The sequence below is a fragment of the Corvus brachyrhynchos genome, unplaced genomic scaffold (assembly GCF_000691975.1).
Source record: "Corvus brachyrhynchos isolate BGI_N302 unplaced genomic scaffold, ASM69197v1 scaffold101, whole genome shotgun sequence".
In the NCBI taxonomy this organism is placed as follows: domain Eukaryota; kingdom Metazoa; phylum Chordata; class Aves; order Passeriformes; family Corvidae; genus Corvus; species Corvus brachyrhynchos.
The window spans coordinates 19,658,257-19,672,056 of record NW_008237239.1 but is presented as its reverse complement, the minus strand read 5'-3'; the positions used below and the strand labels follow the sequence as shown (position 1 = coordinate 19,672,056).

The window sequence follows — 13,800 nt, the reverse complement described above, 5'->3', positions numbered from 1 at the left end:
GAGAACTGCAGCAAGTTAAAATTAACAATTTTGTTAATGGGTCACTTTAGTCAAATTCATCACATAGACTTGAACCTTTTGTGCTGGCAGCAAAGCAATGGGCAATGTAAGAGCAGTACCAGCAGACAGGAAGAGGAAAAAAACCAGTTTTTAACGTAAATGAATTTTTTTTTTTTTTAGAGTCAGATGAAATTCTGAAACACAAAACCCAAAGAATAGCATGAAAACTTTTGACAAATGATCAGCAGTGGCCATGCTGGTTCCCTTTACATTCCCACCTAAGTCACTCCAGCCATTCAAGAAACAGCTACTACTTTTCTCCAGAGCAAGTGGGCACGAAGACTGCAGGAAGAAGTGAATACCCAGGGAGCCAATTAATGTGTTGGGATGACCTGTGCAGCACCACTTCTTCCCACTCTATATTTAACAGAGAAGGAGAAATTAGAGAGCATCTCTTGTAACTGGCTTCTGTGGCTGTACAGAATAAATAATGTGCTATAATGACTTCAGCCCTCCTGATTATATTTATACAGGCAGGTTCTTCTGCTTTCAAACATGGACTTTTTTCCCAAGGTGAGCTGTTTTCAACCTTTGTTCAAAACATAAGGCCTGGAACAAGCCAGAGGATGGTCTTAGTGCAGCTTCAGGACTGACTACTGAGGACTCCAGTGAGAGTCTCTGAGTAAAGCAGCAGTTTTCCTTTTTTTTTTTGCATGCCGTCTACTAGCAACTATGAAATTGTAATCAGAATTTGAGTGAAAGGGGCCAGGTACATTTTCAGTTTTGTTGCATAGCAGCAGAACCTGTTTTTTCAGGAAATTATGTGAAATAGGGGCCTTTAAACTGATATTGCTGAATGAGAAGGAATCCAATGACTTCCTGCTCTAAATCTGCTAAGTATAGGCAAAGTTTTAAAAGAATTATTTATAATTGTTTCAAACTTTATGCCACAGAGGGAAGTTCCTGACTGAACTTGCAGAGAAAGTACCCTGCTGATTTGCTGCATGTCCTCTATGGTAAAGCTCTTTTACATATTTTTGCCAGGCTGTCAGCCACACTTAATGAGGAAAAGATCAAAACTCATGCAATTCATAAGCACTGTGTAAGAAAACAGGCCAAGTACAAAATCTTACATTTTGGGTGGAGCTACAAAATTAAATCATCATAATGATTTTCTACTGCCAAAAACAGCAAAAAAGGGAGTGAATAAAGCATTCTAATAATTCTTTTCACCAGATAGTAGGAAGTTAATACATGGAAATATATTAATGAATTACTTATCACAGTAGACTTTGGAATATCCATAACAGCACAGCTGAAGATTCTGGATTTTGCAATAAAATGCAGTTTTACAAGCAGTAACTTTCAAAAGGGTGTATAGTCTTCACAAAACATTTTCTGCCTCTTAAAATTCATCTGCACATTGAAAATATAATGCAATTCAACACCATTGCTTGTTCTTTAAAATATACAATTCTCCTCTTATTTACTAATAATCTGACAGAGCTCCTTGTCATGCCCTGGATTTGTAGGATATTTTGACAAGAAGTGCTTCAGTAACAGATGTTTCCAAACAGAATAACTTAATCATCTGTAATGTGCACATCTGCAGAATAGAGGAGTTTTAAAAGGATGAGCATACAAAAGAAGAAAAAATATTAAGGGCTATAGAGAAGAACAGAGAATTGAAATGGAATGAGAAAAAAAAGTGAGAAGAACAATAAATGATATGGAGAATGGGTGATTAACTAGATAGACACAAGAACGAGGGGTGCATGTAAATACAACCACTGAATGGGAACTTAGCTGGAAGAACAAACAGAAAACCCTCAAAGCCCAGGAAACTCTTCCTAATTTGTAAAAGTGGACACCCACCTTGCTCACCCTGGGGAACTGTGTGCACGTTTACTACCGTGGTACTCTCTGCTCCCTGACATCCTGCAATTCATAATCATTTCTTCTGACAGTCCTACATTTGAGTATAACTGAATTTAGTGCCATTGCTCTATGAGTTATTGCCTACAGAAGCAAAGCTGTGTAGAAGAAAACTAATCTAAATCTCTCCTACACTGTGTGCCACAAGCTGAGCAATCTTTCAGAGCACCATTCAAAAACAGGTCCTGTGCCTTTTCATATTGAACAAAAGTATCAGACTGGGAAATAAGAGCCAGATATTTAACAATTAACATTATTAGTGGTATAATGTATCAATTAATAAAAAAACTACAGTCCTACTCTGCTGACTTATATAAAAATACAGAAAATTTATTTCCAGAAATTATAGCAATACAATAATAATAATAAAACCCCTCACAACCCAAAAGATGAAATAACTTGTAAGACTGGAGATGTCTCTGACAAAAGCATATTGAATATTAAAACCAGCAGCCTTTACAGCTACCTGGATTTTTTCAGATGTTAATGTTTTGGAATTGTTAAAACTGAAACAAAAAAGGAATTTAAATTAAGTCAAGAGAGTAGCCTTTAAGTTACAGCAGTGAAAAATATTAAAATATAGCACAGCTGCTTTTGTTCAAAAGTCATTCAGAAGCTGTTATTGAACTGCAATGTAAATTTTATTGGGATGAACTTCTATCTCAGAAATACTACGGAAAAATCCCATTCAGTTCAATAGGATTCACTGCTATTCATAATTTATGCTTAACAGTTTACGATTAAAGGTTAAAAATTACTTCCTTCTTTGAAAAGGAGAAATGTTTTCGGGCTTTTTTAAAATTTTTTTTCATAAATTATTACTAGACAAGTTTTAAGGATTAGTTTATCAATTCTGTATATAATGTAGAAGAGCTCTACAGCTACCAACTTATTTTTTACAGGATGATTAATGCAAAAAAAAGTTGTTACATTCATATTATTTAAAAGAGCAGAGTTCACTGCAGTCTTATTTTTAAATGAGTTCTTTGCCCCGTGAACACTAATACAGAAAACACAGCAGCTATTTCTGTTCATTAAATAAGTTTTTCCCTTTCTCCTGCTGCAGCCTCAACACTGACCTACAGGTACCTGCAATTTAAAAGGACCATTTAATTCACTGCCTGACAGACAACTTAATTTTGTAAACTTGTAGCTCTGAAGAATACAATGAAGTTATTTAAGCCCAACATTTCAGCAACAGTATTTTCTGACTGACATGAGACAGATTTCTCATGATGTGTGGTTTTATGGGCGTATCAATCTTCTAACCTAGCACAAAATGTTTAGCATTCCAGACAGTTCCATAAAATTGGCATGAACAGCCTCCATAGTATTGTTAATGAGACACAAGCTCAGTACTGACCTGATATCTGATTAACATTTTAAAAGTTTAAAAAATTCTGCCCTTCAAACAAGGAGGACCCCAAAATGCCACCTCTTCTGCAAGACAGGACATCAGCTAAAGGGGAAGGCATGACCATGTGTAGAAAAAGTTGCTACCAAAATCTTAGCTCTGTCAGCTGACACTTATTCCTTTGATCTGCAGTGAGCAGAAGACAGGCTTTGGGAGAAAAGGAGAAGAGGAAGAGGTATTTTATTGCCTAGGTTTGTAATTCACAGCAGGAGAAGGTGTTTACATTCCCATTTTCCTTTTTCTTCTCTCAAGCTTGTTTATGTTTAGTTTAAGTCTTTGGATTTGTTTTAAAGCTATCTGTCCAAATTCAAACCTTCATCCTGACCTGTTACTAGGCTAGTTATAACTAATGTCTGCCACTCCCAACACTGAGGTTTTATTAACAGAACTAATTTCTAAGTAAAACAAAAATAGGAAATGGAAAAATAAAATTCTGACATGGAGACCAGATTTACTTCTATCAACATAAAATTAGGATTAATACACATCCAGCTCTCAGCAGAAACAAAAGGAGAGGCACTCAATTATGAAAGTGTTTAGCAAATTAATACTCCAGTTCTGGATGCTGTTGCTTTGAAACAAATTGTGTCCCACTAAACCCCATTATATTATCCAATAAGCATTTTTAAGGACTGCTCAGAGCAATAAATCTCTGTAATCTAAATATTAAAATATAGAATTGCTCATGAAACATCTGGTTGCTGAAAAACTCCAGTGCAGAGAAGAAAGCAGTGTAGCACTTACCGTACTGAAAGTTCACAAAACCCTGCTCAGTACACACAAGCACCACAGGGAGATGGAACTCATCACCCAAGTTCATTTCTAACAACAAAACCACTATAAACAAACTGTAAAGAAAAATAACTTATGAGTATTGTATACCAAGGATATTTTGTAGAGAGGCCATGTTACTTCTGAATGAGACCAAGAACTTGTAACTGCTAATCCAATCCAGTAGGTACATTCCTCCTCTTTGCAATCTTCTAATTGGAGGCTTATTACTTTGTGTTTGCACATTCTCTTTTGATCATCAAAACTTGCTTAAAAATGAAACCTAGAAGCCATTTAAATTTATCTTTGACACATCATTTAGTCCAAAAGAGATTAAAAACTGAAAACACCTGTTATATTGTGGTTTTATTCCTGGGAGGTTTCCTTAAGTTAGTAACTCTGTTTTCAGAGGAATTTTCTGATTTTATTAAGGAAGTTAAGAAAAAAGCAATATTGCTTTTCCTGGGAAAAAAAGGAATTTACCACCAGCAGGCAATCTCATTACAGTTCTGCTCAAAAAGCTGCTTGTCTTACACTTTTTTCTAATTGAGATTTCAGCAGTAGAAAAGAATAGTGTCCTGTGGCAGACCAAGAAAATGCTTCTGAGAGTTTTCATGATTTTATATATTTTAGCGAGTGGAAACAGAAAATATTTGTGTTTATAAGTGAGAATTTTTTACTTTTTTATTATTTTGTTTTTAATATGAGGAAGATATATCTTTATGTCTTGGTAATTACAAGCATTTCCTTTATTGTATTGAAAAGTCTCTCTGAATTTAAGAACAGTTTAAATTAAACATTTGCCCCAAGAAATTTTTCTCATTTTTAATACAAATGCTGTATTTTTGTTTTGTAAAGTTATTAATTGAAAAATCTATTAGCAAATGGCACATTAAGAATAACTTCAGATCATTGTTTTTCTTTATGGGTTATAAAATTATTAAGGAATGTTATGTTAATATCTTTTAACTCTTACCAACTACAAATGAAACCTGTGCAGTTTGTTGTTTAGCTTTTTCTCTATTTGCATAAAGCCAGTCCTCTGGCCTGCAAAACCTGTTAGGAAGGGAAACAAAAAAAACAACCCAAAACTCAAATCTACCATACTTACTATCAATAATTTTGTTGACACCATTCAGGAATTCCATAGACTCAAAATAAAATCACAGTCCTTTTTCTCCTTTCAGAATATAGCCTCTTAATCCAAATAATATCAGAGAAGTTAAAATTTAGTCCATTCATCTGGCAAATGTTTCCCTCTGTTTCATAAACATGCATATCACAGAGAAAAATTGTTCAATTCAGGGTTTTTTTACATAATTAGAGTGTAAAAAATCATCATAGAAATATGGTTATTCTCAGACTTAATAATGTCCTTATTGCAATGCATGACGTTTCCATAAATCAAAGATTTAGCAAAACTCAATTGTGCTATAACCAGCCAGTAAATACAGTTAATTGTCTAGGAGGATTGTAAAATAGAAATTTTTGTAGTAAGAACTAATATGTTACAACAGTCTGACCACAGGTTGAAGGTCAAATGTCAGGAAAATTAGGAGGAGCACATGGGAGAAAAATGTGTGACAGCTTATCAGAAATGCTGGTTCAAAAATTCTTTGGCTACTGTAAATAAATTAGCCTATCTAGAATAATACAATACTAAAAGCAGCATTTCCTCTAGGCTTGTTTACAACCTGTAGAATGCTTCCTTTTTAATATTCCAGTTAATGCTATGTCCTATGGGAAGGACAAAAAACAAGTGCTAAAGATATGATGACTTTTTACACAGTGATAATTAATCATCACATTTCATTAATAAATTATCAAGTGCTTGCAAGCTGTCCACAATCTTTGCCATTCTAGTTTGCATATTTTACAATGGTGGAATAACATTTTAAAAAGTTTGAATAGGCACTTACTGGAATTACAGTTAATCCTGATACAGTCTAGATGGGGAAGAATAGATGAAAAATGAAAATTTATCCTTCAAGGTAATAGCTGCAGACATCCAATAAAATCACAGTCCACCCTTCCGGGGACAGACACATGCAAATATGGCCACTCCATATCATCAGTCTTTATGTACTGTTATAACCCAGATATACTGCGAGAGGTCTTTACCCATAGAAACGACAAATAGGGTAAAAAATGGCCAATTTCAAACAAAGCTACATGGTGACAAATCTAAGTGAAAAGTCAGGATTAAAAGTCAAAGATGCTTAACTGAGGCAGGCTGCAACTTTCTCCCCATCTGTGAAAGAACAGGTAATTTCTCTCAGTGCAATTAGAAAGTGCTCCGTCACAATGGGTCATAGAGCAGGCCAGGCCACAATCAGACACCTTGGACAAGTTGTGGATAGTATAACCTCAAAGGCTCATCTTCAAAAGCTAAGGATTGACATACAGAGCTCATCACCCAGCCCCAGAAATAAGGGTTTGTGGGTTTACGTATCCTTAATGTCTAGATTTTAGAAATGAGCAATGACTACTTTAAAGTTATAATAATACAGAGAAAAAAAAAAATCACATATTTATAAATACTCATTAGAGAATGAAGAGAATCCTTTCTATTTTAAGAATTTTTTTTTGCCTGACTAAAAAAAAAAAAAAAAAAAAGAGAAAGAAAAAAAAGGGGGCATGGGAGGAAGGAACAATATTACTGGGGCACGGATTTATTTACTTTTTATTGACTTTCATGACCGATAGAAGTAGGCAGAGGGTGGTGTTTGTATGTAAAGTGAACAACCTGCTCTGTGCACGATCCTCTGGTGGGCTACCTGCATTTATCGATTACTGGAAAAAGAAAAAAACAAACCCCAAACCCTACACCACACTACTCGGTTTGTATGGCTACTCCGGGTTTACACCTTTGAGGAACATATATACCATCAAACCTAGATTTTGTTTCCATATAGCTGAGTTTGTCATGTGTCGTCAACCGCATCAGAAAAGTGGTTGCAAACAGCCAAGGAGCAGCACCTGCACAGCCCCTTTACAGAAAGCGCTCGGAGCCTCCCGCCGCGGCCTCTGAGGGGACCGGCAGGGAAGGGTCACCCGCGACACCCTTTGCTCCTCCTTCTCCCTCCTCATGCTAAACACCAGGGCAGAGTTTCAGTGAGTGACACTTGGATGAAGTGGAGGGTTAGGTGGTTATTTTCTTACCCCCCAAGCCCCACCAGTGCTTTCTGGAAATCTGTGACTAAAGTAATAAAGTACTTGGTTCCCTTTAAAAATAGCATCCCCCTGAAGGGGAATAACTGCATAGAATGTGCATTTTCCTGAACTCCTGTTCTCTTTCGGGTCCTGGCTTGGACTTATTCATAAGCCTGGCTGAAGCACTTTTATTTCTTTAGTTACTTTTTTTTTAACACTACAGAAAAACATAACCTGACATTTTGTCCATCATATTTTAAATGAGGAAACCAGTTTTCTTTTTTTCTTTTTTTTTTTTTTTTCTGTAAAAGGGCCTGTGCCTCCTGTGTTCACAAGGCTGTTTGCTGAGGGCCGCAGTCTTTGGGCATTGAAGGGTTGTGTTATCGTTCGATACTACAAAAATACCACTACAGAATTGTTTAAAAAAGAGGAGATGGATTTAATATAGATTTGACACCTAAAAAAAGGAGACCAAGAAATCCATCAGTGGGAGTATCTAACTGCAACATTTTCAGTGTTAAAACCAGAATGTCTTTGATATATTTGCATGTCGTAGATTAATTGGTGGAGGTAAAACTGAGCTGACCTACATATATGTTGTTTCTGCTTGCACATTGAAACTGTGGAATTGCTTTTCTAAAGAAATTGTGGAGGGAGACCAATATTCCAGAACCAACAAACCAATTCAGCCAAAAAAATGCCACTGATGAACTTGTCTTCTTTTTTTAGAATACACAACAGTACAAAAATATTGTGATGGGTAATGTTAAGACTAAATAAAGAATACAAAAATGCAAAAGGAAACAAAATAAATCGTAATAATGGCTGTGTATTTGTGTACGTACGTATGCAAATGCCGCATTGACATGTGTTTATATATCATTTCAGTTTACTTTTAATGTTAAAACGGGCTGTTTCATAAATGTTTGCAAGCAAAAAGAAAAATGTAAAGAAAATGTTAATTTCTTGGAGGAAGAGGTTGTTACCTAGGTTGACCGTTAGCTTAACTCGTCCTGCATCCAGCTCTAACCGAAGGGTGTCTGCAGATTCCCTGGAAGTTGTTGCCATTAAAATGCCATAAGCTCGCTGAGACCTGAACCTTAAAGAAACATCTTCGGCCTCTGTGTGCATCACAACAGGAAGCTGTATTTTCATAAACATACTTCCATCATAGCTTAAAATTGTTGCCTCTGGAAACAGAAAGGAGAAAATCAGTTGTTAAAGAATTATATTCTGTCTCCTGAAACTCCCTAGACGTAAGATGGTAAATGTATATTCAGTCAGCATGACACAGAAAAGTTACATTTTACTTTTCATTATTATTACTGGGAAACACAGGCAAGTTGGGTTTGGGGTTTTTGTTAGGGTTTGTTTCGATTTGTTTTTGTTTATAAGTGGCATATCTTGGTGCTTTTTAAAGAAACTAAATTGCTCTTTAATGACCCAGCCAGCCATGCGTGCATCTTCAACAAGATTGGTAAAATCATCTGTAAGGCAATGCTTGAAATACTGGGCCTGTACTACTTAAAATAGGTCAAATCAGCAGAAGAGATTCAGGTAAACCTTACAGACTAACAAAAGCCCATGTCTGATTGTCATTCCCCCTAGATAACCACCTTAGGATGCTTCCTGTATAAACCTATTGGCATTGCTACAACTGTGAGTTACAATTATCATCCAGTGAGCAAAAAATCCTCCTGAAATGGGTGAGAGTCCCCAGCACAGTATGGATGGGGCATAGGTTGTTTCATGACTACAAAAACCATGGTATGGACTCAAAAACGCTTATATGAACACTACGACAGCCTCAGCAAGAGGATTGAGACTGGACATGGCATATTGAGGGTAACATGTTAAAACCCCCAAGACAAGCAAAGAGCTGTCACTTTCAGACATTCCAGGAAACCCTCCTGGCCAGAGACTCTGGCACAGAGCAGTCACAGTCTGTTAGACCCCAGAGCAACCAGTCACAAGCCTTCTTTTCCCAGCTTCCAGGCTGGTAACGAGAAAGGTAGCAAAGAGACTGCTCACAGGGAAGGCACTGCAGTTCCTAGAAAGCAAAGGAAATGTATTTCTGAAACATATTAGAAAGTCCTTTTTGGCAGGACAATTGAACACTGTGGGCAGAGAACAACTATGGGAAGCTTCTCTGTGCTTCAATTTGCTTCGGTGTAGCGGAGACACTTATCTAAAACAAAGTCTACTCTGGTGTCAACATGCAATAATATTTTCAAGGACTACTACTACTGATGCTATGTGTAGTAAGTCTCACAACTGTGTTTGCCAAAATTGTTCCCATAGCATATCTTGTACGCTGTTAAAGCTCTTCAAGACTTCTGGCCTACGCGGTCCATGGAAGGACAAAATGTTTTATTAACTCCGTGAGAGGCAAAAGTGATCGATTATATTTTCACTAGTACAATCATAGAACAGCTTGGGTTAGAAGGAACCCTAAAGATCACCCACTTCTAACACATCTGCCATGGGCAGGGACACCTTCCACTTGACCAGGTTGCTCCAAGCCCCATCCAACCTGGCCTTGAACACTTCCAGGGGTGGTGCATCCACAGTTTCTCTGGGCAACCTTCTCCTGTGTAAAGAATTTTAAATTCCCCCAATATAAATTTGGAGAAAACAATCTGATGTTGGAAAAAAGTGGTTGCTGAGACTGCTGTGAAAGTCCTTAGATATAAAAGGTTATTAGAATGCATTTACGTGTTTGATGATTTCTAACTATGCAGGTAATCATATTTTCAGCATATTCTGAATCTAAAATCATTCTGTGAAGTAGATGAAATACTTGCAACAACCCAAAATGTAATTTCAAATCAAAGAGTTTTCAGTGGAAGCTGATTGGCTTTTTGATTGATTGGGGGTTTTTATTTGTTAGTTTGGGGGTTGGGTTTTTGTGGGTTTCCTTGTTTATTTATTAGTATTTTGGGGAAGTAATGTATAGGGGTTACAATTCCTTCATATGCCTAGCTGTCTAGTCTGTGCATAAAAATCTCCCAAGGTCTTTATCAAGAAAAACATGATTTAGGTAAAGAATTCCAGGAAAAACCCTAAAGTTACATGCTCATATAACAGAAAATATAAGGTATTTTGTATTGTCTACAAAAATCCACCACATTAATAGTAGTTAGGGTTTTCACATACAGAGCAAACCCAACATTCATCAGTGCTAGAGTTCTGTTGCTAACCAATTATCTTAGGATAATGTAAAAGAGAGGTGTCAGAATCAGCACTGATACCGTTTGCCAACTTTCCTGTAATTATTCAAGTTTTTCCGAAAATTACAGAAAAAGGAGAGAAGGAACTTAACTGGAGCCTTAATTTAATTGGAGATGGCCTGTGAGTAACACCATGGTGAGCAGACCTGATGTGATTAGATACTTAATCCTCCTAAGCCATACTGTGCCAGTATTTTGGGAACAGATGTTCCAAGAACAGACTAAAGATACTGAACAGAATATCAAATGACTTAAAGCTCTGGGCAATGAGGAAGCCCCCTCATGTCAACTAGATGCTCTGAATATGTCAATATGTCCTTTCCAAGGCACAAGCTTTCTAAGCACAAAGGTATCATAGGGGAAAGAAAAAGGCAAAAAAACCAAAAAAAAAAACAAACAAAAAAACCACCCCCAAACTACCACCAAAACAATGCCAAACAAAACCAAGACACACAAAATCCCCAAATGAAAAGCAAATGAAAAACAATGAACAAAACAAAAGCTAACAAAAAAAACAACCCCCAAAACCCCCCAACAAAGTAGAACCAAGCACAAAAGTGGCAGGAATGGATTGCTAATTTACAAGGCCTGGTTAGTAAAGCAGTGATCTGAACGACAAGAGGCAGCAGGTACACAAACCTTGAAGGAACAATTTAGCTAAAAATATGTATTAATTTTTGCGTCTTATGTTTTTTTTTGCTTTGGACCAACTAATTCCAAGTAGGTGTCTCATCTTTACATGAAATCTACACTGCTAAATGTTCTCACATAAGTGTTGACAGAACGTCTTTTCTCTCTTGTTCAGCTTTCCCTTAATTATTAGATCAAGTGATAATAGACTAAGTTTAGTTCAGGATGTGATATCCATTTAAAAAAAAGAACGAAAAGAGTAATAGTTTTACTACCACTTCAGTGTTGGAATCATAGCGCTGAAAAGAAAAACAGCAGAAAATCCTTATAATAAAATCACTGACAAGTTTTTTCGTGGTAGCAAATAAGTGCATGCAGTAGAGTTATTAAGAAGAAATAAATAGCTTTATACGATACAGAGATTTATATTAAAATGTTTTATACATTCATTCTTTGACAGTTTTATAAACCTGACATTTAAAACTTTTCCTGTTCCTGTGGTAAAAACAGCCAACCAAAACACACAAATGAACCAAACTCCAAAACAACCCCATTGAAGGGTTCAATTCTCCTCTCATTTTTTTTTCTTCAATTTCTTATTAAAATCTTCACAGCTAGATAGTCTTCTTTCCTACATATATACACACAGACCACCTTAATTATCTCTGTGTTTAAATCCAAGGATGCACAGACCAGTACTGACATGAGAGGAGATTCAGGACCTTAATTTCCACTTGAGCTAGAATTACCTAAATTGCTCAAGAGACTGAGGCACCAATTCTGGAAACTTTCCTACATCTGCTTCTACCCTCAGAAATGATGACTGGATATTTTCAGGAAAAAAAAAAAAAAGAGAATTTCCTGAATAGATGCTATTCTTCAATTCACAGATTATTTAAATTAAAGTGGAAGAAGTATGGAGTAGACATTTGAATTTCAGTGGTCTTTCTCATAAGTTCTGCAGTCAAGTCTGTGTTACTTTAAAAACATGATGCTTGGTGAGTAAGAATGCCCATTGCACATATTTTAATAAATAAAACAGGATCTTGTTTCCTCTGGACCCTTTGTGGTGCCTGTGAAATCCCAAAGACAGAATTCTTAATTTTTTCCTGCTTTTTCAGTTTCAAAGTGTCTGCAATAATATGAGGACCATATTGCAACCCACATAGCATTTTTAAAGCATGAAATCACCCTCTGTGTCTGCTGTCACTGAAATCCCACACAAACTTTGCCCAGAAATGACAGACTATACAGTCCAGAGTCGTGCCAGGATGTATATGAGCAATCTGGATCATCCCTAATTAACTATTCAGGTTTGCACTCTGAGCCTGTTTTATTTACCAGTACGAGTAGAGCAACAGTATCCTGCCCAGAAATGCTCCCTGATATATACAATTTTACTCCTAGAAATTGTGTGAGTATTCAAATATGTTGGCTGCTACTGAGTCAAATTTGAACTTTTTGCTCTCTTCCCAGACATTTTGGGTTTTCTCCATGGCATCTGTGTCCACCTGGGCGCAAAGCTGAAGCCTTGGAGATTTATAGGGAACATTTCCATCAATCTGATAGAAACATTTCTCTGTATGTGATTATTTACTAGATAATATGTGAATAGAAGTTGAAATTATTTCTTCCAATTCCCACACTGGTATTATTTCAGGACTGAGGTCCTAAGCCACACTGTAAATTTTTTACAACCTTAACACACAGGACCAATCAGTTAATTTAAGACAGTGATGGAATTAGTATAATATTTTGAGCACCTGATTCTTCATGCTATCTATCCTCATACCACCTTTATTTGTCTTAATTTAAAATTGTAGAGCATCCAGTTATATAACACAAAGAATGAAAGTTACATTTCTTTAATGTGTATATGAGTATGTAGGGGTCTGTGCATGCACCATATGGATATCTACACACACTCTAAACATATTTTCTCCTCAGAAATGTCACCTCGATAAACCTTTGTTTGCATGCTTACTTTTGCTTATCACTCTTTGATGATTTTACTATTGTTTCTGGCCATCCTGTGAAAAGAATACACCTGTAAAAGGCTTTGCCAAGAGGCAATCACTCACTGTGATCCACAAAGTACGAGACGATGCCAAATTATATTGCTGTGACATCTGTCCATCCATCTGCTAGAGTTTTCATAATCTACTAAAGCCAATCTACAGATTATGCTGATGTTTAACCTTACTGAAAATCAAGAGTAAAATTAAGAATAACTTGCAACACGATAAAATGGATGTGGATATAAATATATATGTATATATATAATGTTAAGTATACACAAATTAAAATGGACCACAGTGGTGTTCCAGGGGTTTTGTGCACTAATGAGCTGAAATTATTCCAGATTCTGTATTGTACACTAAACATCTAAGTATGGATGTTAACACTCCTACTTCAGGGGAAATATTATGAAAAATAAAAATTAAATAGCAGTAAAAAGTAGCTCTACACTTTTTTTTTTTACTGAAGACACCTTATATACTTAATGTTAAATATTCTAGTTGTTTAATCTCCAGTATTTTATTCTAAAGCTTTATTTTCTTTGTGGAACTGCATTGTTTGCTGAAACGAGCATGTTCCCCTTTTATTTAAATTAGTTTGAACAATTATAAATGTGCTGCAAAACAAAAGTTTATCAGTTCCTACACA

At 36.1% G+C, this 13,800-nt stretch overlaps 1 protein-coding gene across 12 annotated transcripts in view; it reads right to left on the bottom strand.

Annotated features, from left to right (window-relative positions):
* NRXN1 (neurexin 1) overlaps positions 1-13,800 on the bottom strand; it is a 672,391-nt gene that overhangs the window by 379,068 nt on the left and 279,523 nt on the right. For 11 of the 12 annotated variants that reach the window (XM_008630366.1, XM_017730095.1, XM_008630367.1 and 8 more), the window contains 2 exons: positions 8,260-8,463; positions 6,040-6,066 (listed from right to left, as the gene is read on the bottom strand). In XM_008630366.1, the coding sequence (XP_008628588.1) occupies positions 6,040-6,066; positions 8,260-8,463 (231 nt within the window). The remainder of the gene's footprint in view (positions 1-6,039; positions 6,067-8,259; positions 8,464-13,800) is intronic. The other variant, XM_017730090.1, reaches the window with a different exon arrangement.